Source organism: Fundulus heteroclitus, chromosome 20 (assembly GCF_011125445.2).
Source record: "Fundulus heteroclitus isolate FHET01 chromosome 20, MU-UCD_Fhet_4.1, whole genome shotgun sequence".
NCBI lineage: Eukaryota > Metazoa > Chordata > Actinopteri > Cyprinodontiformes > Fundulidae > Fundulus > Fundulus heteroclitus.
In genome coordinates this window covers 22,176,226-22,202,516 of record NC_046380.1, presented here as the reverse complement: position 1 = coordinate 22,202,516, position 26,291 = coordinate 22,176,226, and the positions used below count along the sequence as shown (strand labels likewise).

At 39.7% G+C, this 26,291-nt stretch overlaps 1 protein-coding gene across 1 annotated transcript; it reads left to right on the top strand.

Moving 5' to 3' along the window:
- Positions 1–39: 39 nt before the first annotated feature.
- Positions 40–13,618, top strand: LOC105927092 (transmembrane protein 88). Its single transcript, XM_012863693.3, has 3 exons — positions 40–220; positions 1,066–1,360; positions 9,765–13,618. Exons 2-3 carry the CDS (start codon positions 1,067–1,069, stop codon positions 9,990–9,992), a joined length of 522 nt encoding a protein of 173 aa, XP_012719147.2. The 5' UTR covers positions 40–220; position 1,066; the 3' UTR covers positions 9,993–13,618.
- The last annotated feature ends 12,673 nt before the right edge of the window (positions 13,619–26,291 follow it).

The following is a 26,291-nucleotide window of genomic DNA, read 5'->3' as shown; positions in this document are numbered from 1 at the left end:
CCGTGGAAGCGTGCGGGCTGGTGCACGCGCTCTCTGAAGCGTCGCTCCCGGGGACGCGCGGCGGATGTGAGCAGACCGCCGCATCAGTCCATCCGCGCAGGGTTCAAGTCACAGGAGGCGCAGTTTGGTCAAAGCCGAGCCAGAGACAAGTGGCTGGTTCATTCTCCACAGAGGATTAAACGACGATCAGTGGAGGAGAGACTCGGGTCCAGACAACGAGGTGAGCGACTTCAGCCTTTATTTAAGCGTCCGGTTGTCACTATGATGATTCAGCTGGAAACGGAAACTGGCTACTTAGAAGAAATCCGGATTAAAGAAAACATCCTTCCACATTTACATGACTATACATTTTGCTTTTTGCTATTTGTGTCTGAGCAGTACAACTGGAAATGTCTATCTAGTTTGGAGTCCATTTTATAGTTATTAAAACTACAGAATTATGTTGATGAAATATGTAAAAACTATTACAAGATACAAAGTGAAAGTATTTGGTTTAGGGTTAGCCAATTTTATATTCAGAATTATTTTTTTTTAAAATAAAACTGCAAAAGTATTCACAATGTTTGGAATTTTTTTAAATGTTTTTTCTACTTTTTATTTGGATGAATTTTATGATATTGAACGACGCAAAGTAGCGCGTAGCTTTAAGGTTAAAACAAAACTGTCATTTGAGTCAATACTTTGTAGAGGCACCTTTCGCTGCAGTGCAGCTACAAGTCTTCTAGGATGTGTCTACCAGCTCTGCACAGCTAGCGACTAAAGCGTGTCTCTGTTTATAGCTCATGCTCACACAGGTTGGAATGAAAGCATCTGCAAAAAGCAATTTTCTGACAACCGGACTTTGACTAGGCCATTCTAACACATGAATATGCACTGGGTTGTCCTGTGTTGTTAAGAAGGTTGAAAAAGCATGCATATTTTTTTATTCCGCCTCACAATTACGCATTACTTTGTGTTGGCCTATCATAAAATCTCAAGGAGTTTCTGGTGTAAGGGGTGTGAGAACATTTTCTCGAGACGCTGGACCTTCTAGCAAACTCAAAACCACATTGCTTTGTCTCCCAGAATGTGCGGTGTGGATGTGGACCTGGATGATGAAGGCTCAGCTGAGGAGGAGAAGGAGGAGGAGTTCTGGGTCGGGGATGCGGTGAACATCCTGCCGCCACCCGTGGCCCACAGCGACGGCAGCGCGTGGGGCAGCCGGCGGGGCTCGTGTGGCTTTGTGGCCTGCGGGGCGGCCCTCCTGCTCTGGAACCTGTGCGTGGTCTCAGCCAGTGCTCTGCTGCTGGCTGTGGTCTTCTCTGTGGTGCTGCTGCCTGCAGCCCTGCTGCTCTACGTTGGTTTCCTCTGCCACTCCAGGGTGAGTCCTCTGCTGCTGAGCAGTCTAACCCTACAGATAATGTATTGCTTATTTCTGTGTAGAAGGAGAAAGCTCTCACGCTTTGGTTCCCATAATATCCAACTGAAATTGCTAAGGCTCATAAAACCTCTCCGTCGATATCAGGATGATATTTGGAAGGAACTGAAAGGATTTTAGGCTCATAGTTAGATTTGTACTGCTGGGTTTTCTGCAAACACATTTCCTCTGAGAAATTTGACAAAGGGTTTTCATTAGCGATCCCTCGCACAAAGACACAGAGTAATGTGTGATCATGCAGTTGAAATATGCTGTTTCTGCTGAAATGAAGACATTGCGCTGCTGTGATGGGACTAGCTTCACATACAATACATGCTGCAAGCAAGGAAGGAAGGACGCAAGGAAAGAAAGAAGTCCACAAACACAAGTGATTGTTTTCTTTTTCCAGACTTTCTTCATACTAAAATAAAATTCCAGACTTTATGAGAGTTTTCCAGAGGCAAAGGATCCCTTCATCACAGTCCTTTAGGCATAAAACAACAAAACCTGATATGTCACGGCCTGGAAAACACTTTGTTTCCATTCACCCAGGTTTGATCTTGTGACGTTAACAAGTCTTTTGGAGTTTCTAATGAAATTCTATTCCCTTCCAGCTAAATGTGCAAAGTCTCCAGGTCTGCATGAAGCAGTAGGGTTCAAATCCTGGGCAGGACCTGAGAGCAGTGTGCATGCTGCTCTCCCTGTTTTCTCCAGCTAATTTGTTTTCCTCCCACTGTCCAATTAAAAAAGGAAATAAAAACTGCTCTAAAATTTACTTTATGCTTTTGAGTTCAACACATTGTCACATTATTGGACTGATACATTGTTTGTTGACAATTTAAAACAGCATCAAATTGTAATCAGAAAAATACATTTTAGAATAATCAAGCCTAAATTAAGTCATAAACATGCTGAGTTCTTATTTCCTATTTCTTATCTAATGTAGTAACGTTAAGAAATTAATTAAAAACAACCAATGGAATGAACTATCAAATATTGGCGAATAGCAGTAGTATCACAATTGATACACACTTTCACCAGAGGCTTTCTAAAAACATTTAATGGTATATTTATTTATTATATGTCTTGCTTCTAGTTTTTACGTTTAACTAACTATTACCTTCCATGAAGCAGACATTGTATGCCAGGAAAGCTGAATTTATCAGAAGGCGTGTGCCGTCATCTTCGGCCCTTGAGCAAAACGGGAACATTTCACCTGTAACACTTTTCCACTAGAGGGTGGAAGACAGGTGTAGAAACCGGTACAGGAAGGCTTGAGGAGTTTTCTTGTTTTGCTGAAGAAGCCTCAGGAATACTTAAATCTTTGGTGATGCGTTTTGCAACCAAAACATCCTCGGGTTTGAATATGTGCGTGCACGATGATCTAATGACGCTCTTTGCTTGCCCGCTGCGTTTTCAAGACAGTGTTACAAGAGTGATGGGTGATACTGCTGTAGTTTCCACCCCCATGACCATCTATGTGTCTGCAACTCTTTGTATTTTTGAAAAAGTCCAATTTGTCACTTGGGAAAGAAGGAGAATTTTTTTTCTTTCAGACGGCTGACCAGCAGTGTGCAGAAACAGGTGGCCGAGGGGCTGTGCTGCTTTTATGCTAAACAGACGGACAACATCTCATTTAGACAACATTAATCCCTAAAAATGGTACGACATGAAATGTTTGTTTTTAAAATCCTCCCTTTTTAAAACCTTGGCAAGCCTCAATGCATGTGTGGGTTCTCTCGGTCGGACTGTTTGCTCTAAATTGCCTTTGGGTATGAGCGTGTTTGGATAGATGTCGGTCCTGTGTATCTCTGAGTTGCCCTGTGACGGACAAGTCCAGGATGTCCCCCGCCTCTCGCTCATTGACCGCTGGAGATGGGCACCAGCCCCTCCACGACCCTGCAAGGATAAGTATAGATCATGGATAGATTGATGCAGTTTCTGGTGAGAAAAAAAACAACTTTTATTCTCACTTGAAACAGCTAAGATTATGCATAACCATGTCCCATCAGGTACACATAGTCATAATAATGTACTGAGTATTTTGATGGAGGTTTTCCCAACTTAAACTACAGACATTTGTTTAGTTTGCTCCTGTTGGATTAAGAGGGAACAGTATCATAACTGCAACATACCCAAGTCTGGCTGCTCAGGCAACTTCATTTGTCAGAAGAAGGCTCCGAAAGCCCTAAGAAGCCATTATGGGACCAACAACCAGGCTGTGTCTACAGTTAAAATGAAAGTGCATCATGTCTGTACACTCAGAGACCCGTTCAAGATTAACCCGTTCAAGTTTACCAGAGGAAACGTAGGGAAAGACCAGTACTGCTGAAATATTGGTTTTTAGAAAGAGTAGCCTAAAACTGAATTACTTAGACCTGAGAACAGAAGCTTGGCGTAAAACAAATGCAACATTCCAGGATAGAAACTTCATACCAATTCTGAAGTGCGGTGGTGTAGGTGTCATGGTTTGGTGATGTTCTGTTGCAGCACGACCTCTCTACTCCACCATTACAGACTCCACCATGATTTATACCATGTATCACAGAGGAATACTCAAAGTAATCAATTTACTAAGTTTCAAGTTGTTTTGCAGCAAATTCCACGTAGAGGGAGCAGAGTAAGCAAAGGCCTTTTTACCCAGCTCAGTACTGACACGTGGGACAGAAAACAAGACAACAGCCTGAGAACGGAGAGAGTAATGACCAGTACTTTTTTTTCATAAGAAGTGAACATAAATAAGATGGAAGCGCACCAAGAATAGCCTTATATATAAATGTATGCCAATGGCAAAGCCTCCGTGTAGCCAAAGCAGACCACCCTACACGAGAATACAGATCACAGTGATGAGTGCGAGCTTTACAATTAGTAATAAATCTCAACGATGCGTGATGGGCTGCGTCAATCATCTAAAGGCATTTAGCAGATGAATGCATATATAATATATCACCATAATCCAGCACAGTTAAAAAAGTGGATGCCACTAACCGTTTTTTTACATTAAAAGAAAAGCACAGCTTATTTCGAAGGCTTTGAGGAAAAGTGAGACCATCTGTTGGAAAGATGAGAGCTGAAGCAGAACGGGATCCTGCATCATGAGGATGACGTAAAAAGGGTTCAACACTAGCAAGAAATTCGGATTCATCTCAACAATAAAATCACTTTGTTTTCCAGAGGTAAAAAACAATAGATTAGGGACCAATTTGTGAAGAGTTTCTTCTTAGAATATTGAATAGGGTTTTTCTCATTTTTCAAAATGACAACATATTAAAAAAAGAAATATCAACTTTTGAAACAAATGTTGCATAAAATAATATTACATCATGTTATTTTTAATATATAAATCTAGAAGATGCTGAAAGCTTAGTGGTCAGAAAACCACACACCTCTCCTCTCTTTTGAAACCATTTCTTACTCGCAGGTTCAACTCCAGCCAGGACAGATGTTCTGGCAGTGATGGATCTCAGATCCATCCGCACACGTCTGAACCTGGCCTGGAATTTGAAAACAAAGAGCTCCAGCGTTAAAACATTGACGATCTCTGTGTGCAGAAATCTGCGGTGAGCTGATATTAGCTTAGCTCAAAAAGAGAGTAAAGATAAATTTAAAATAAATATCGATTTAGAACTTTTCAAGCCTCAAATATGTACGTTTATACATTTTGTACATTTTATTTAGAAGCCTTCTACATATTAGATTTGTAACATGACAATGAACAGAAAACCATGACCCTCTAACAAGTCTTTTCAAAAGATCTCTGAGGGGTAATGCCTAAGCTGCGATCGATTTTTCTTTAAGCTCTGATCTGGGAACAAAGTAACATCCGAGTTGAACGCGTTCTTACTGCAAGTTGGGAAACCAGTTGGATTGCTGTGCAGCAGACTACTTTTAGCACTGCATGCTAATACCAAAAGTATTTACTGCCAGACCATTAGAGACACGAAAACTCTCAGAAGTGCAAACAACAACAGCTTTCTACTTGAAACTAAATCCTGGTGAAGATTCTCAGTCATCCAGGTCATGGTCATTCCAGAAAAAGTTAAAAAAACAAAACAACTCGACCTTTTTACGAAGTTTGAAGACGTTTCGCTTCCTATACAGAAAGCTTTCTTAATTAAAAATGTCTGGAGTAGTGTGGAGTTCCAAACTTTATATCATTGCCCAACAAAGGCCTTCAGACTTCTTTTAAGCAATAATCTAAAAGTAAGGTGAATGAGTGCGTTGAAATCTTACACACGATTATACAGAAAAAGTACCAAGGAGGCATTATGTTTAAATTTAAACATTTGTTTAGTTCATTTAATGTAATTTGTTTCTGGTAGGAAATGAGACACGTGTTTCCTGACAAAGATTTAAAAAAAACAATGTTCAAGGGGCATCAATAATAAATAAATAAACTCTTTACATTGTAACAACTAAGGGCATGGATTCATCACTTTACTAATTATTCTAAAGCATTCGTATCCTTCTTACGTCTGCCAGCTTTTTACATGTTCCTGTTGGTATTTTTGACCCTCTTTTGTGGAAAACCTTAGAAAGTCTTAGAGGCTAAAAGGCCTCCTCACCATCACCCTAATCAGTTTGAATTGGATCAGAGTCCTGATTCCGGCTGGGCCTCTTCAAAACTTTAACACTACTTTAAGTCAGAAGAAACATGCTGAGAAAATAAAAAATGACATTGGATTTAAACCTGCAAAGGGTGTGAATAATTCAGCCCTACAATGCAGCCGTGGGATACAAAGCTGTTGGTTCATTTTAAAGGTCAACCGTTGACACGTTCCTTTGCTGTTCACCGAACGGCACCGAAGGTTGTGATGAGAGCAAAACAAACCTTTGGATTTTGGGACCGGCTGTCATTTGTGCTACGAGATCAAAGATGGAACATCTCTGTGCTTTTCTAGGTCAGTGGAATAACACAGAAATGATTCGACTCAGAGAACAGACAGACCTAACAACAGCTAGGCTGTTAACACCTTTAACACCAGATTTTTATTCTCTACAAACTCTGCAAACTAAACCTTTGTTGATTTGAGCAAACAGTTGTTCAAACTCCTGAGAGGAAAACCTCTCAGCTGAATCTAAAGACTGACTTTTCTAACCTTTGCATGTCCAATTGCAGTTTAATTTTTCAAGGTGGAGCAGAGATATGAATCACAAGCTCACTGCTTAACTTTATTTTCCTGCTCGCTTCACGTGTTATAGTCACTTCTCCTCACTTGCACAATCAATGACATGCTTTCCCCAAATTGTCCAAAGATTTGCATGCAGCTGCAGAAATGTTCACAAATCATTTACCAGGAGGAATCTTCTCTGTCCGTACACACTCTGACTTGTTTAACCTAACAGGAAGTGTAGACATGTAAGCCCTTGCAACCCTTGGAGAACGGGAGGACTTTGTGCCAGCAGACGGTTTGCCTTCGGGGAGACGGTTCTTGGCAGAGCGGGATATAAACCTGAATGTGGCACCTTGTCTGAGAGGGTGCTTGAACTTATTGTTTGCACTTTCTGGCTTTGATCAGAAGCAGAACATCTGAATGAAAACAAGATACCCTTTCAACACATTCTGGCACAAACTTCAACCATCAGAAATTTGAGGAGCGCTGATATTCACCCACTTTCCTCCATTTGAGCCCATAGTTCTTTGCAAAATAGCTCAAGCTCAATCAGCTTGGTAAGGCAGAGTGATTGAAAATACGTTTTCAATTCTCGCCGCTAATTGTTAGTTGGATTTAGGTCTGATCTGTGACCAGACGCTTTGATCTAAATCACTTCGTTGTAGATCTGGCTCATTGTCCGGGGTTGTTGTCCTTACCCCCCCCCCCCCCCTCCCCCAATTGCATTTCAAGAAAATTTGGCCAACCAACATTTTATTACTAATAATAATAATACAGACAACTTAAAATATTACTGCCAAATGTTGGGTACAACACAAACAAACATTTGTCTTTTATTAACCACACATTCTCTTTAAATTTTAAGTAGGTCTACATCTATCCAGCGACTTTAACTTAAATGCTGACTTTGGTGCACTAAAATCTGATTGGAATGTACTTATTAAAATTGGCTAAATACAGATAATATAATTTGTTTATTTAAAATTATCATATTTCGTAGAGCAGGTAAAAAAAATGTTGCAATTGTTTGGTTATGTTATTTTTTTAATTCAGTTTTTGGCCCTTGAGTGCTTTTCACTTGACAGTTTTGGCCCACGAGCTGCAGTGTCTGGACACCCCTGACTTAGAGCAAGGTGCTTGGATCCTGGGAAAACTGCAAGTCCGCCTGTTTGAATCCCACAGAAAGCCGCTATTTTCCCCTGACCGAGACCCTGAGTGCCTCCGGGGCGCCGCACAGTGGCAGCCCACTGCTCCCTAATGGCAGCCCACTGCTCCCTAATGGCTTAAATGCAGAGGCCAAATATGTTTGGAATCCACAAAGTTGCAATGATAAATATGTTTTTATTTTTCCATGTCAAACAGCTTTCCATCTAGGACTGACCTGCATTTAGCTCCACACATATTTCCATCAACTTTGAGCTGTTTCCCAACATGATGCTGCCGCCACCATGTTTCACTACGGAACCAGAGAGCTCAGGATGATGGGCAGTGTTAGTTTTCTACTGCATATAATGCTTTGTATCTCTTTCTATATCTTTACTGTATCATTTTCTGGCCTTGTGGCAAACTTTCAATTGAACTTGCTGTGATTTCATCAACAGTGGTTCTCTTTTTGCGACCCATCAATAAAAAGCTAAATTCGTGGAGAACTGATGGTCAACCTGTCAAAAGATTCTCCCACCTGAGCTGAGGATGTCTGCGGCTCCTCCAGAGTTACCTTCTCAGTTTAGGTGAACCCTGCTTTGGTAGTTTTGCTGTTGTGTCACTCTTTGCGTTTTGAGATGATGGATGGGATATTGTTTCATGGTCTAAACCAGCTCTAATAAACATCCGAGGCCTTTATGCTGAGTTTGAAGGACACACAGGTGGGCTCTGTGTACTAACTGGTTGGCTCCTGAAGGATTTATTTTGCCATATCAAATTGAATGGGGGCCAATTATAATACCGAATTAGTCTTCTTGTTACTTTATCTTGGCGTGTAAAAATGGCACATAAATACCAGTTAAAATATTGGGAGGTATGAATATTTGTGCAGGCTACTAAGGCCTGTGAGGGTGTACACTTTCAGGCGAAGTGACTGGATTTGTTATTAAAGAGGAGACGAATGTCTGTTTAAACTAAAGCAAACATTTGCAGACACCGCTGGTCTGCAGCCCCCTTCGTTCTGTTGACAGACTCCGCATCAAGAGACCGAGTCAGTGAGAAGACAGAGCTCTCTGATTTGCTGCCAGCAGCAGCTGAGCTCAGACAGGTGGGGAATGCGCTTCCCAAAAGCACAGAGTGCATTTTAGAGAACGGGGGATGTGAGACAACGGTTTGCCATGGCGTATTTACTTGAGTTAAAGCTGCTGTTGGAGAGAAAAAAAGAACTTAGAAAAGGAAATTATCAAGCAGTAGGCAGGTTGCTTTGGCTGCATGTGTAGGTTGGATTTATACGATCATCTCTGTACTGAATGAGAATCGTGCAGAATACTGCATCTCTACCAATTACCTCTAAAAACGTCCTGATTTTCATTGCTTCCCTCTCTGTTTGTTCCACTCTGTAGCTTCCTCCTGTTTCTCCTCTCATTTGCTAACCAGCATGCAGGAAAACAGTTTTTTTATTCCAGGGGGTGTGTGGTATAATCCAATAATGATGGCCTTGGAGATTATTGCTAGAAGAGAGTTACACTAATGTTGTTTGCAGGGTAATAATGATAAAAAAAAGAAAGAAAGCGGTCTCATAAATTCAGGAGGGGTCTACAACGCCAGTCTTTGAGTGCCGCCGTCCTGACACTTCAGGATGCGTCCCAGCTCCGGCGCACCTGTACCAAATGAACGGCAGGTGACCTGACCTTTGTGAGAACCTGCTGACAGGCCAAGGGGGTAATTGAGTCTTTTGATTCAGGTATAGGTGCTGAAATGCATCCAGAAAGTGCTGGACAGTAGCACTCAATGACTGGAGTTGCAGACTGCTGTTCTGGTGTATAATTTGTCATAATTAACATTTGGCCACTTAATTGATCAATAAATGAGACTTTGTTGCCTGATGTGTGGTTTTAAACCTGCAGGTTTACAGAGGGTGCACCTTCTTTTAACATGACTGTAGTTTTTGATTCTCACAGACTTAAAAAAAACAGAGAATATCCCCAGTCTAGCTCACATTGCTGAAAACACTTAAAAAACAAAAAAAAGACAGAAATAAGACCCAGCTCTGCACCAACATCCACAGACTAAACCACATAACTACCTATCCTCTCACTCCGTCCTTCCAGGTCCTCGATTCTCCCTCAGCTATCTGCCGCTACCTCGATGACAACAGCTGCTCCGCCCTCATCATCCTGGGCTTTGTGATGATGTCGCCCCTCGTAGTGGTGGCAGCGGCGGTCTTCTGTGGGCTCCTGAGAAAGTTTCGCCTCCTTCTGTTCATTCAGCCGATCTCCAGGGCCCGGTACAGAGGGAGGCTGCTCGACTGGGTGGGCGACGTCCACGCCTGGGTGTGAGGCGAGGGCTTCAGGGTTCACAAGGCTGGGAGGAGAGGGAGAGGTAGAAAGGTAAAAAAAAAGGGTGATCCAGAGGACCCAATAAAACATTCAGTTGGAAGCTTAAACAAAACGGTGATTAGAAAATTCTGCTCTAACTGGGCAATCAGTTCTTTTATTTCTATTTGTATTAACTTTTTATGTTATTTTGCAGTGTTTTTGCCTGTGAAGCAAACTTTAAATGGCTGTACAATTTGGCATTGTGGCTGAAAGGAGCTCTATCCAAGGGTAGCTGTATGGTTAGGGATGGTAAACCCTGCTAAAAATGTAAAATAAGCTGTTAGTGTATCAATTACAAGCTAGAAATCTCCATCAAAGTCTGCCTCTAAATTACAATAGTTTAGTCCTATTTCTAAAAAAACAAAAAGAACACATACATAAATATGATTATATGAAATAAATGTGTAACCTACCTGTTATGTGAAAATGTTTTGGCTCCAGAAACGGTGATTACAAGCCAAACAAGGCATTTACTTGTTGATGCCTTGCAGCTGCTGCCAAGTGTGCAGCGATATGAGTTTTTGTTGGATCGTTCGCTAACATCCGGACCCGATTCCTCTTTTTTTAACCTGAAATTGTCCAAGGGGTTCTAAAGCCAGACTTTCGCTGTGACGTGAAATTCATGCGTACGTCATTGGGACTGAGTGGTGCATGATTGTTGAGTGGAAGGAGAATGATGCCTGCTTTCAAAATGATTTTTGCAAATAAAAATCTGAAAAGTGTAGCAAACAAAATAGCTCAAGCTCAGTCCGATTGGATGGAAAGTGTCCGTCAACATACATTTTTCAGTCTTGCCGCCGATTCTGAATTAGATTAAGATTTGGACTTTGACTAGGCCATTCTAGCACATGGATGTGCTTTGATCCAAACCGGTTGCTTCATCTGCTCTCTGAATTTTGAATACTTATTTTATTAAGGTGTTTTCTTCCCATTGGTTTTAGCTTTTATTTATGTGTGTCTTGTGCTCAAAGTGTTTAGATTCTGCTTTAAAGGAGCAATGAGTGAAAGTTCCTTATTTTAGATAGACAAACTAAAAAATAGTTTTGTGATGAACTAAAGGTATCTTGTTAGATGGACCATGGTATGACATTATACACCATCTCTCCGTGTTGTTCTCCAATCTCTGGTTTACATTGCCGGGCCGGCAGCACGTGCGTGCACGCGAACAGCTGCCACTCAGGGCTTACCCACTCCCTGCGTATTTAAATGCCACCGCCAGGCACAAAATGGCGGAGAGCACGCCCATCGGACCAAAACGTTCTCTCGCTAACAGCATTATAAAGTTATGAGTTACTTACTTCTTCACTAGACATGTTCCTCTGAGAGGTGATGCTGTTCAGTTGTGATTTCATCCTTTGCAAATATGTGCAGACGAGGCGATGAGTGAGAGGATCGTTGCAGCTGGAGCAAGGTAGACAGAGGCGTGACTTGATACACGTCTTGTTTTGGGCTACAGACAGTGCTCAAGCCCAACCTCCGGGTGAAAAATAGGTTATTGCTCCTTTAAGTTACTCTTTTTTGGTTCTGTGTTTGTTACCTTTTTTTGCATTCTGTTAGTCAGACTCTCATTACACTGATCGCCTCCCCAGCAGCTATAAGCCTTTTAATTTCCTTCACTTTATGTCAGACCCTCTGGGTCTCCAGTCGTTTAGGCATTTGATTCATGTGTGCCGGCCATCTAAAAAACTAGGCATGATTTTTACTTTGTGAAGTTGGATTTACCCTCCTCTGCAGAAACATGACACACCTGTCCTCCTACCCGAGCCTGGATCAAACTCCTTCACAGACCCTCACACTCACATCCCTCTCCCCATCCACTACTGCTTACCTGTCACTGCTGAATAAGTAGCTTCCCACAGCATGATGCTGCCACCACCATGTGTCACAATGGGAACGGTGCGTTCAGGGGGATGTTTAGTGTAGCTTAAGCTTCCACCGCTGACCAGATGGTCCAATTTTGTTCTCATCTGACCAGAGCACCTCAGTGTGTCCGTCACAGAACAGCCTTTTTTGTATTGTATTTGTTTCTTATTAAAAGTATTTTTCAAGGCGCTGAATTACACCAAATTTGTCTTAAATTAAAAAATATTTAGAAAAAAGTGAAACAAAAATATGTTTCTGACCTTTTCCAGCTTCCACAGGGATTTTGAAACAATTCTTTTCATGTCAAATCAGTCCAACAAACCTTTCTACATAATCGTATATGTAGCAGAATAAAATCATGTTTATCTGAAGGTATCTTTGCAGCTTTCCCAGGTACTTTAGCTGGTTTGTGCAAGGGCAAAGCCATGTTTATTTTGAACCTTTAGGACAAAGTGCTCTGTCCATTCATTCATTTTTTTCCCCTTACCGTTCTGATAAATTACATAATGAACATTGTTTACATTGATTTTGATACCTCTGTACATGTTAAGTCATTGTGTGATTTATTAAAAACCAGGAATGTTTGTAAGTTTACTGCAGCAGCTCCTACATAAGTAGGAGAAACAACTCGCTTACAGACAGATTTAATTAAATATCCGTCACTTATTACATTCAGTGACAAATAATGTGCAGTGACACACAGTGCCGGCCTGACATATATCTGTTCTGAATAACTTTTTCATTGTTGCTGGGTTTCCCTGAACATATTTAAAGTGTTTGAAGTGACTCCAAGTACAAGCAGTGTCCACCTAACAGAGAGATGGTTGATATTTGCTTCCTTCATCAAATGAAAATAGGTTTTTATGCTTGAAAACGTTGACAAAAGATGGCAAATATGAGGGAGAATCAGTTTTAACAACATATTGTCACAACTACAGCAAAGTTGTTTCAGCCATAGTTGTTTTACATTTTTGTGTACAAAGTTAAATGTTCCTCCAGGGATATTGAAGGAAGTTATTTTATATGAAGTTTAAACTTGACAATTTAACATATGAAAAATGTGTTTCACAATAATTTTTCTAGACATTTAAATTGATTAATTGATGTGAACTTTGCCCCACTGGATGCACTTTTTGCAGAACTTTCCACATTAGATCCAATCAAAGCAAACTCTTTGAGCTTATAGTTTATAACCTGGCTAGCCTTGCCTCATTTGTTCAGCTAAACGCTCCACTTAGACGAGACTGAGAAGAGTTTTATCCATATATTGATCTAAGCTTGTCAAAGTCAGAAATCCAGGAAGAAATTTAACTGTAAATTCAAACATCGCTTGTTGATGGTGTCAAACTTTAAGAATGTATGTTGTGAAGTTTTTACCTTCATTTGTACAGGTTGCCTCATTGAGAGTTTATTTACACGAGAGCCCTGGTTTGATCAGATTGCAGTGCAGCGTGTTTGTGAGTTTTATTCAATGACCTGATTACATGCTACGGTCATGATATATTGTCATTATTATGGCTAAAGTCACATATTGGTGTTTGAAAGAGTCTATCTAAAGGTCAAAGAAAACAACGTGTAAACATTGTCAAAGACAAAATGTAAAATCCTCTTTCTTTACAGTCATATCTGTATATTGCTGGAAGTAAATAACAGTCCTTGTTATAAAAGCAACACTTTGATTAAAAAAGCTGTTCAGTAGGTTTTGAATAAATCCTAAAAGCTTATTGTGTATTGTCATCACTTTGTAGACATTTCATTTCTTCCTTTTACATTTTGGCTATTTTAGTTCCTACTCTTTCTCTCTTGTGCTTCTGTTCATGTCTCAACATTAATCTAAATGTTGATCGGTTTTCATTCACCTATTTTTCCTAATCTAATTTAATGCTTTGAACATTGTCTGCTCCGCTAATGAAAATCCTAATAATGTTTTATTAGGCTTACTGTGGTTTTACTGCGGGGAAGGATACAGCGCCTCAATGTAGTTCCTGTTCTGTGCTCAATATTTAAGTTCAGGGTTATCAATTAAAAAGAAAACATATTCTGACCTTCCCTCCATCAATAAAAAGACCAACTGTCTCATCATGTCTCTTCTTTATTGTGGCCTCTCTCTGAAGAGTTTTAATGATGATGTAACCCATCTATTTTGGACTGTTCCTCCCTAGAAAACAACGTGAGACAGTTTCAAAACAAGTCAAATCAGCAGGAAATGTTGCTCTGATCTGTTCATCACTGTTTGTAGGATTTCCTTTCTGGTTTTGTAATGTTTAAAGGGTCAGGCTTATCTCCCAGCAGCGCCCTGAGGTCAGCTGGCCTGCTGCTTTTCGATGCTCCTCGGACTCGTCTTGTGAGCCGAGGAGACGGCGCTCCCTCTGTTGCGGCTCCCGAACTTTGGAACGATCTTCCGCTCACTGGAAGGATGGCCGACACCTCGGATGATTTTAAATCTCTTTCAAAGACTTGGCTTTTAACTCCAGCTGAGCACGAGTATCAGCCTGGTTGTGTTAATAGTCTTTTCTTATGTTTGTATGGTTTTAATTGCTCTTATTTAATTCGTTTTTAAGTAAATGCTGTATTACTTGTCTCATATCTTTTTTATTTCTTTTATTCTATATATCTGTACAGTATTGTGGTCACTTCGGATGTGCAAAGCGCTCTATAAATAAAGCTTGATTGATTAACTGATCGACTAATTGCAGTTAAGCTTTTATAGATGCATCAACAGGGAGTTTGCAGCAGGATGCTGCTCATTATTTAAATGATTGGACTCGACAGAAAAATACATTTAACAGGGCACTGAGCCTCGATATAGGATCTTAATTGTTTTTTGATTTTTTTTTTACAAAGAAATAGAGTAATGATCTCTACTGAGGCGTTACATCTCCAGTAAATCATCTCAATGGAGCGTGCAGTTGAAGAATCGTCATGAAAAATGATATCTACTTTCCTATCAGTTCCAGATACATCATGTGCTCATTGGATGCTGTTGAGCTGAAAAAAGGGAGATGAACATCATAATTATCCCTGCTATTGTCTGCATCTAACCATCATCAGGTTGCTGAGATTTGAAAGCAAGGCCTTCCGTTCTCTAAATGCCTCAATTTCTTTGTCAGCACAGTATTTCTTTTACATTCAACTGCTTATCTGACAGCTGACTGACAGCTTGTTTACTCATTTTTGTTCTAAAAAAAAATCAAGATTATAAAATGAAGTGAATATGAATGAGGTGCATCTGATTTATCAGCACATATATTTGATCATAAAAAGAGAAAGCAACAAAATAGCATTAAATCTGCACCATTAGCTGCATGTGAAAATGAGAGAAAGCCTGCAGAAATCTCTAGTTAAAAAGGGAAACAGCTATGTGAGGAGTCACCAGAGGTGCGTAAAAGGGTAGAAAGGTGGATGTTAAACACCTTTAGTTGTTTGTTGTCTTTAGTTGGTTTCAAATCTGTTGCACTTTTAACAACTTTTAGCTGAGCATTAAACTAAGAGGAAATGTTTGGTGTTAAATAAAAAGAAAACAAGGGTTTAAAAAGGGTTTTTGAGCTGTGCTTCATGTAAAGACAATGATGTGTCACTGGTTAAAAATAAAAATAACACTCCTAAATACGGTTAGTAAAAATTTTATAAAAATTTTAAGATGCAAAGATGCAACAGCACAAATGTAATAAATATTTTGAGTCTGTTTATCCTGCATTCAAGTTACCTTGGAAGCAAACAATCTGAATGGCGTTATCCTCAGCACTGTTTTCAATTACCAGGTCAGAAAAACTGGGATTTACTTGTTTTTGTGCCCAAGGGCCAAACCAATTATTTAAAAAAACAACAACAACAACAACATAAACCTCTAGCAATGTCTTACTCAACATTTTAAATTCAGTTCAATAAAATTTTATTTATATAGCGGAAATTCACAACACACGTCCTCTCAAGGCACTTTACAAAGTCAAATTCAATAAAATCATACTGATTGGTCAAAAAGTTTCCTATCTAAGGAAACACAGCAGATTGCATTGCATCCTGGCAAGCAACATTCAGTCCTCATAAAGAGCGTAGAGCAACAGGGACAGTCGTCTGCATTGTTGATGGCTTTGCAGCAAACCCTCATACTGAACATGCATGAAGCGACAGTGGAGAGGAAAACTCCCTTTTAACAGGAAGGAAAAACCTCCAGCAGAACCAGGCTTAGTGTGAACGACCATCTGCCTCGACCGACTGGAGGTTAGAGAAGACGGTTCACAGCATATTCTTAATGGAAAAAGCCTGGATTTGCACAATCACGCAATAAATTAGTCAATTGTTATCAAATTTAGTCTTTTAACTCATAATAAATTATAAAATAAGCATTTTTCCTAACCAGACAAAAATAAATTAAGGGATAGCTTCTTTAAGTCCATGATTAGACGTTTAATTTGAATCGCACATATAATCAAACCAAAGTGAATTGTAAAAAATATACGACTGATTTGTGCTGCTGCCACACAGAAAAAAAGATCCTGGTTTTACTTGCTATGCATAAGTGGGTTCTCACATCTTCTTCTTCACATCACGCAAAAACACACACGTTAGCTTGTTAAATATTCATACATTATCCTTACGGACCTTGGCTCTTACCCAGGATGGATACCAGCCAGATCCACCCTGCAACAACCCCGCCACTCACCACACAACGCCCCTGGGAAACATTGCCCAATTCTGAACAGACACAACATCAACATCATCTTACCTTGTTGTGCATCCTTCACTTCGGATGACTCACACCAGGGAGGCTTTGAGTTGATGTTCAGCATGTCCACTGGTAACTTCAAAATGCTCAGGCCGTACCGAAGCAAGGACAGGACGGCCTTAATGGATGTATTTTTTTTTCTCCAGAGGGAGTGTTGGATAATCATTTGTGTCTGTGTTGCTGCAAATGTTTGAAGTGCTTGGAAGTTGAGCCACATACAGGACATGGGGAAGAAAACCTATGGCAGCTCTGAAAACAAACAAACAACTGAAACCCCACCACACCGAATGTTTTAAGCCTAGTTCTAAAACAATGCGGTCAAGTTCAACCCAGCTGATCGCATCAATTGTCTGATTTTGCAGCAATCCCTCCTCCTGAGCTTATATATGGTGACGGTAGGAAGGAGAACGTCCCTTACACAGGAAGGAACCTGAATACGTAGTTTTCTGAGTAACCTGGATCAGTCTGATCTACGAAAGCTGAGAGGGGCTATGAGAAGACCAAGAACATGAAGGTAGTGACCTCCACGGGCCTAATCCTTTAGCAGTACAACTACAGAGACAATTCTTCTGTGCTAATCAATTTAAGATCAGTCAGATTACATGGGGAGTGTCAATGAACGTCATTGTCAAGTCCTGCCACAAATTCTTTAGTGTCCAGTTATCTAAACATGCTTATTTTTGGACTGAAAAAGAAACACACAAATAAAGTCCATGTGAGTATAAAGAGAACGTGTAAGCTCTACGCAGAAATTGCAGCTGGCACACAAACCCAGGACCACCGTTCTCTGAGGATCATGCTAATAACCACTTCACTCTTTAACTTTCAAATCAAATACAAAGGCAAGGTTCATCTAGGATGAAAGATCGCAATGAGCCACAGACTAAGAGGTTGTTACAGTGAGTTTTTCTTAGAAGAATTTCTTGGTATCTACTGAACTAGTTACACATCAGTGCAGCGTTTCCAAGAGGTCTTTGTGGCAGAGATTTTATAGCTTCTGGAGAAAATTACCATCTCATTATCACTGCTATAATTTCACGTAGACCTATACTGATGTGTCTCTATTGCAATAGTTTTTTTTTTCTGATAATGACATTATTAGAGAGAAATATGATTATGTATAATTTAAAACTCTGGAAAATGAAAAGAAAAAGTTCCAAAACAATAAAATGGGTCCATTTCCTTCAGACTTCTGCAGCAAACAGAACAAAAGCCTCTCCAAAGACAAAATGGCCCCACAGTTAATTGCAGTAAAAAAAAAAGAAAAAAAGATTGACATTCAACTTAACTCAGTCCTCTCTGTTGGCTGCTTAAACCCAATGATATATTTCCTAGACTCAATCCAAAGGATAAAATAGATAATTTAAAAAATAAACTGTGAAGTTTCACTTCTTATTAAAATAATTATGACACTGTTTTGTCCACTCATGAGACAGAAGCCCCTTATAATTAAAGGCTATTTGTTATACGAGGTTGACCTTAAAGTCCCCTTTAAAAATATGTTACAAATGTCTTAATAAATATCCAAACAAAAATAAGACTTTATAGTTATGAAGTGAAAATTCTTAAATTAAGCAATTTAAGGTGGTACCCATCATGAGGACGTTTTGCCCTGCTTTTTATGTTCTTCTCACAATCTGCTGCAAGGAAATGGGGTTAAAGTAAGAATTGAAGTAGATTATTTTTAAAAAAAATTATGTTTATAAAAATGAAAACAGAATCTCGACTCTTAATTAGAAAAAGTACACAATCATTGTGTTTACACATAAATGTGTTATTAAAGATATTAAGATCATGTTATGCTGCCATTTTATATGAAGTATTTTGGACTTTTATAGACATCCAGACTTTATTGCCATTCAACTCATGGCAAAAAGGGAACTGAAAATAAGCCAAATATTCTAATTGTGTATTTGTCCTTGATTTGAGTGGGTAAATAAGATTATCTGCCAAATGGAGTGAGTATTTAGATCCCTAAAATAAGATGTTTAGATTTACTGAACTTGAAATAAGATGATGGATATGAGTTATTTTCTTGTTATTCCATTGGCAGATCATTTACATTTGCCTGCTCAAATAAAGGACAATACACTAATTTCAACTGAATTTTACTTACTTACCTTTTTGCAGTGCTGCACGTTCACAATGTGAACCTAAGCAAAATTATGTTGAAAGACTCCAAGTAACAACAGAAAAGAGAAACATCCTAAATGTAAGTATTTTTCATTTGTCAAACCAAAAAAAACATTTTATATGTACAGAAAAAAACATGTGTAAGACAAAATGAATAGAGCAAGTATTCATAGCAGGAGGATGTATTGGAGCGATGGACACCAAATGATCAATTAATGGAGTTCACAGTCTCCATGTAAAGTGACTAGTTTTGTATGAATTCTGCATTTAAAGCTGTTGAACCTTTTACCAGAGGGCAGCAGGGAGAACAGTTCATGATGGGGGTGGGAGGGGTTCTTTGGGCAGATGAGTCTAAAATGTAAGTATTTCCACACCAGAACAGAGGATCTATAAGGTACAAACCAACTACGGCACTGCAGGAAAACAGCTTCATACCAGCAGTGAAGCATGGAGGTGGAAGCGTCATCATATGGGGAGGCGTTGCTGCAGCAGGAGCTGTCCTGTTCACCATCATGTATCCACCATGAAATCTGTCGTGTATCAGAGGGAGGTCGAGGGAAATCAGCAACCATCTGTGAAAAAAGTGTATTACAAGTTTGATTACTATTGATTAACCTCCCGGTCAACAAGGTAAAAACAGAAAAACTAGAGAAATGTCACAAAGGTAATTTTAAGACACTATGAATAAACAATACGATGTCCAGGTCACATGTATTGAGACGTATTCAGTATGTACCACATGCAACTGTATAATAAGTACTGAAGTATGTTTTTTTTTAATTCAGGTTTGGGAGAAAACTTCTTTGTTTCTGAACCAGGGCTTCTGCTTTTTAAAGCCTTAATTGCCAAAGTTGGGGTCTGGACCCCACTTGAAGTCATGAATCAACAAGTGTGGAGCATTATTATGCTCTAAAGAAAGTGAATTAATAAAAAAAAAACTATTATGGTAAAGCATACACACAATGTATTTTGTTGAAAGAGATTAAAAGCTTTGCTTAAAAATAAAAGAAGTATTGGTTTGGTTGATGTGGTTTGTTTTAGGGTGCTCCTGTTTTTAACACACTTTGTAGAATTAGATGAAGGCCTTTCACTGTGAGTCATAAGATGAAAGGTTTGGGAACAACTGCTTTATACAATCAAGTTTGTAGTTCATCAACACTGGAGGCAAAAGGTGTTTTTGTTCCCTGAAGAGAAAGAAAATTTGATTAAAGGTGCGAGTCGCCGAGCTCACAATCCCTTTCATTTTCACTATAGTGTCCTCTCAAACCGTGTGGCGAAAACTTCCCAGTATCAAAATGAGTCCTCTTTAGTTCGGGTTTGTTTTCCATTTGGAATATGCTAAATAGGTAGCAGTGAGTTTATCAGCAGCCCTCCTTCCTCTGCACTACTGTTGCCAATTATCCCCGTACCTAAACACTGCTCCCTGCTAAACCCTCATCATCTCTGTGTTTGGGGAGGTTCAAATAGGAGCATGCTGCTTTCCTGGGCTCAGCCACTGAAAAGGCTAGATTCAATTCATAATAGCTTCATGATGCACCCAGAGCACCTAATCATACTCAGCGGCCGCATGTGTTTGTTGAATGTGTGTTCAGCGGCTTAATAAGAGGCATTGTATCCGACTCAATAGGATTATATGTGGTGGAACTGTACCCACTGAGTGTCTGCTGTGGACACGACTGACCGAGCGGCTAACCGCTGTGTTTGTGGAGAGATGTTCGCCGGCACAAACACGTTCACGCTCCTTATTTTCTGAGCGCCTCCTGTTGCGGCCAACGCCGGAGATAAAACACAGGAATACCGGGGGATAATTACTAACTGGCAGCGAGGCGACGCACCTACAGCAGCCGGCTGTCAGAGGAAACGACAGTTTCAGTGCTGGGTGGGAGTAGGAGGAGAGGAAGCCCTTTAATTAGTGCAATTAGCCTTTTCTCCTAAAGGCTTCATTTAAAAAGCACTAAGCCAATTATCTTCTGCCTCATAAGTAATATGGAAATCCTCCTGGGCTCCTGAGGAGAAGTAAGATGAGGTGTAAAAGTGTATATATATATATATATATATATATATATATATATATATATATATATATGTATATATATATATATATATAAAACGGCCTGTTCGTGTTGTGACCTGTTTGTTGCTTACCTGCTCATCCTTGGTAATCAGACATGGTAATCAGAATATTGTGATCAATGTAAACTCAATCGGAATTAAATTTTATTCTGATTGAGACGTGTGATTTATGCCGATCGTTAATGCAAACAGCGTCCATCTAAACACTCTTTCCGATCATGTGATTCGGGTTTTGGCAAACTGCCCTTAATGCGCATGTGAGGTCTCATTCTGTAACGCAGGAAGACCGGCATTATGTGTTGCTAAACCTGTAGCTTTATTAATGAGTGCAGTAATGTCTTCACTGCTCTTAGAACCTGATCACAAGACAGAACAAACACAATTCTGCATTTGTTTGTAATTGATTGGTCAATAAAGTTTTAAAAAACAAAAAATGTCTGATTCTCTGATGTCTGATTTTTTTCTTTTTTAATCCAAACACATTTCAGTCCAATCGAAGAATTTTGTGCAAATGATTCTTACAGAAAACACACAGAGACAACAGGAAAACATGCAGGCTTCTGAAGGTTATCTGGATTGTCTTTATGGAATCAGGGGGCTGCATTTTTAAGATTTTCATTTGTTTAAAGATAAATGTTTTCCTTCAGCTTCATATTAAACATTGCTGTGTGTGGGTTTCAGACACATTTTTGCACCGTTGACAAAAATCTGTTCAGGTTTTAAGTGTTTTGTGAAAGGGACATAAAGATATTTAATATTTAGTGGTAAATCTAGACATTTTTACCGCTATTTATTTCAGAAATGAATCAAATGTTCTAAATTCCAAGTGACAGAACTGGTGACGGGTTAAATTTGTAAAGATGCCAGCAGAAGTCCGTCCATCCGTTGTGGTGAAGAGAGAGCTGAGCCAAAAGGCGAAGCTCTCGATTTACCGGTCGATCTACGTTCCTACCCTCATCTATGGTCACGAGCTTTGGGTCGTGACCAAAAGAACGAGATCCCGGATACAAGCGGCTGAAATGAGTTTTCTCCGTAGTGTGTCTGGGCTCTCCCTTAGAGATAGGGTGAGGAGCTCAGTCATCCGGGGAGGACTCAGAGTAGGGCCGCTGCTCCTCCACGTCGAGAGGAGCCAGTTGAGGTGGCTCGGGCATCTGGTCAGGATGCCTCCTGGACGCCTCCCTGGTGAGGTGTTCCGGGCACGTCCCACCGGGAGGAGGCCCAGGGGAAGACCCAGGACACGCTGGAGGGACTATGTCTCCCGGCTGGCCTGGGAACGCCTTGGGATTCCTCCTGAGGAGTTGGCCCAAGTGGCCGGGGAGAGGGACGTCTGGGCCTCCCTACTGAAGCTGCTACCCCCGCGACCCGACCCCGGATAAGCGGAAGAAGACGGACGGACGGACAGCAGAAGTCCAACACCACATGGGTCACATCTGTGCCTGGGTTGCTGTTCATGTCGGGTGTTCTCCCACTGATCCCGTACGATTTTTGTAAGAGGACCCGTTAAATACAACGTCTGATTTCTTATTGCTGGGTACGATGAGAGAGACCTAAGTCGTTTTTAGGTTTTCATGGTAATCCTAGCTGATGATGCTCACTGCTTAGAGCCTCGTATCACAGAACGGCCTCACCATCGCAGGCAATCATGGAGGAGGAAATTCTCTTTGCTTATTTTTTCCTCGAATTGAAAATCTTGGTAGCACAGCTCTAAACTGATAGCAAAAAAATTTGCCATTGCTCTAAAACAATAGAAGAAAGGAAACACATTCCCAGGCATTATAAACCCAAATATAATGATTTTTCAACATGTCGTTTCTTTCTATCTCTCTTGGTTATTTCCCTTTAGCTTCTTTCTGAAACACCCTTATAAAAACAACCAATCCTTTGAGCCATTGCTCTCTCACTCCATTTTCTACTCGTACTCTTGTGCACAGTCAGCCTTACTTTCCTGCGACAGAAAATTGCATTTCCTTGTACCACGTCTCCTTCTACTGCTTCCTGTCCCTCACATGCTGTGTGTTCTCGTCATCTTGTTTTCATAAAATAAAGGACAATGTCTTCTTCCTCAGACTCTTAAGGTTTCCCAAATATTTGTTCTCTCCTTTGAACTGTTTGCCAAGTATTGCATATTAGATTTGGTTAGATGTTCCTTATGCCCACTGTCAATCCCCAACATCTGATAAAGATCCAGTCACTCATTCTACTGCCAAGATGGCTTCCAAGAACAAGACACAAATTAAAGATTTTGCCTCCAGTAACAACCGTACACTTGTTATTGTATTTTCACCACTGGATTTTAAGTAAAACACTAATTCTTTAATAAACGCATCGTCCAAAACCCTTCTATGCACTAAGTGTATCAAGGTAAACTAGGTTGCCTTGGGGGAGATGAGCAACCTTTTAAATATTCTGACATTGATTGTGAAACATTTTATTTTTCATTCTAGTCTGTCAAGCTTTACAACAAAGTTGAAAAATATGGTGCAGATCTGACAGAGCGACCGTTGTGATTAGTCTCGTCATGCAAGTTTGTGTTCGAGTCTCTCTAATGATCAACAGCACCACAAAGGATGCTGACCTGCATGCAAAATGCAATATCTGGAGGGAGACTGACACTACACTGACAAACTATCCCTACAGTGAAACATGATGATGGCAGCATCATGTTGAGGGGATGCATTTTGTTCAGCAGGGACAGAGAAACTGGTCAAAATGGATGTAAGGAAGGATAAATGGAGCAAAACCACGAAGCACTTATTGGAGAAAAAACCTATTAAAGGCTGCAAAATGCTTGAGACTGGGGCAAAGGTTCCCCATTCAGCAGGACAACAACCCGAAACGTCCAGCCAGATAGACAATGTTCACATCAAAGCAGATTTAAATTTGGCCCAGTTAAAGTAAGAAAAGCTAGTTTCCAAGATTTAATTGCAGATTTGAAATCACTGTTATTTAGTCTGTCAGACTTTTCAGCTAAAATTAAGATGAGTGTCAAGTATTATTATTCAAACCTACATGTTTTTGCTGTTGTTCAAACCCACACATTTTGTTGTTGTTGTTGTTCAAACCTACATGTTTTGTTGTTGTTCAAACCCTACATTTTGTTGTTGTTGTTGTTCAACCCTACATGTTTTTGTTGTTGTTGTTGTTCAAACCTACATGTTTTGTTGTTGTTCAAACCCTACATGTTTTTGCTGGGGTCCGTTCTTCGTACGTTGCTTAAAACATCCAAGATCAAATGTGACATCCAAGATGATTTCATCCGGCTAATCATGATCCGGCTAATTGGGTTCTTCCAACACACCTGTTGTTTACGATTAGTATGGCTGGATTGAGTTATCTGAGAAAACTGCGTGTTCATGCGTTTGTTTAAAAGGGGAAATGTATCGATAGTAGAAACATTGATCAGCAACGCTGCTATTGGCTGTTCAGCATGGCCAAAGAACGCCCACAGTTTTTCTCCCAAGCAGAACACGAGCTTGGAAGGTTATGCCGAATTTGAGTCATTAATTAAAACACCTCAAAATCTGTTAAAGCCAGGAGAAAGGGCTGGCAAAAAGCAGCAGACAAATTAATGCGTAAATATTTTCCATGTTAGATGTTTCTATCACATTCTACAGCATGAATTTTTGCATTTTAATAATCTCATATTTACTTTGTTCTTTTATATCAGAGCCTCCACGGGACCCACTAGAACATGGGAACAAGTAAAAGTGAAGTACAAGAATATTCTACAAAATGGTAGCCTTTAATTATTACACTTTATTTTAAAAAGGCACTTGTTATGTCAAGAGATCCAAATTTCAGTGTCATTCCTTAGAGATGGGAAGAAAAGGACATGTGCAAACTGGGAATTTTAATAAAAAAAAATCTTTATCCATAAAAAATGAAAATCTTCCTTTTCCAAGTCATCCACAGTTTACACGGTAAAACTGTATTGCTCCGTGTCTAGATAATCCATCCATAATTTTTTCTAATACAATATACGGCTCGACAGGAAGCAAGCCTTTCAAAGTAAACTAAACTTCACAATAAAATGGGCCGAACAAATCTTCTTACTGAATATGATAAAAAATAAACAGCAAACTATCATACAAATAACTTAAATATTTTAGATTTATGGCTCTAACACCACTTTTCCTCTTTAAAAGCCACTGTTAAATGATGTGTTTGTCTGTTTATAACAGCCACCAAGAAAAAATCTCTCTACACTGTTGCGCTGCGCTAATGGATCCTGTCTATTGCGCAATGCACGATTAATTCGAAAAACTCTGCAAATTATTCTTGCACCTTCCGCAACAGGTTGCAGTCGTAAAAATGGACATGGCTACGGCAGACTTCCCTATCTCCTCCGCTTATAAAGCTGCGATCTAATCTTGTTTACATGAAATAAGCCTGCTCTGGAGCAGGCTTAAGCCGGCGCACATGTTGCTATGACAAGTGCAGGATGTCTTTCGTAGAACCAAACGATCCAAGATCATGCCAAATCGTCAACAATGAAATCCTGCTAACTGAGTTAGCGACGTACGAAGAACGGACCCCTGTTGTTCAAACCCTACATTTTGTTGTTGTTGTTGTTGTTCAACCCTACATGTTTTTGCTGTTGTTCAAACCTACATGTTTTAGTTGTTGTTCAACCCTACATGTTTTTGTTGTTGTTCAAACCTACATGTTTTTGTTGTTGTTCAACCCTACATGTTTTTGCTGTTGTTCAACCCTACATGTTTTTTGTTGTTGTTCAACCCTACATGTTTTTGTTGTTGTTCATCCCTACATGTTTTTGTTGTTGTTCAACCATACATGTTTTTGTTGTTGTTCAACCCTACATGTTTTTGTTGTTGTTCAACCCTACATGTTTTAGTTGTTGTTCAACCCTACATGTTTTTGTTGTTGTTCAAACCCTACATTTTGTTGTTGTTGTTGTTCAACCCTACATGTTTTTGTTATTGTTCAACCCTACATGTTTTTGTTGTTGTTCAACCATACATGTTTTTGTTGTTGTTCAACCCAACATGTTTTTGCTGTTGTTCAAACCCTACATGTTTTTGTTGTTGTTCAACCCTACATGTTTTTGTTGTTGTTCCACCCTACATGTTTTTGTTGTTGTTCAACCCTACATGTTTTTGCTGTTGTTCAAACCTACATGTTTTTGTTGTTGTTCAACCATACATGTTTTTGTTGTTGTTCAACCCTACATGTTTTTGCTGTTGTTCAAACCCTACATGTTTTTGTTGTTGTTCAACCCTACATGTTTTTGTTGTTGTTCAATCCTACATGTTTTTGTTGTTGTTCATCCCTACATGTTTTTGTTGTTGTTCAACCCTACATGTTTTGTTGTTGTTCAACCCTACATGTTTTGTTGTAGTTCAACTCTACATGTTTTGTTGTTGTTCAACTCAACTCAACTCAACTCAAACTTTATTTATAAAGCACATTTAAAACAACCGGGGTTGACCAAAGTGTTGTACAGA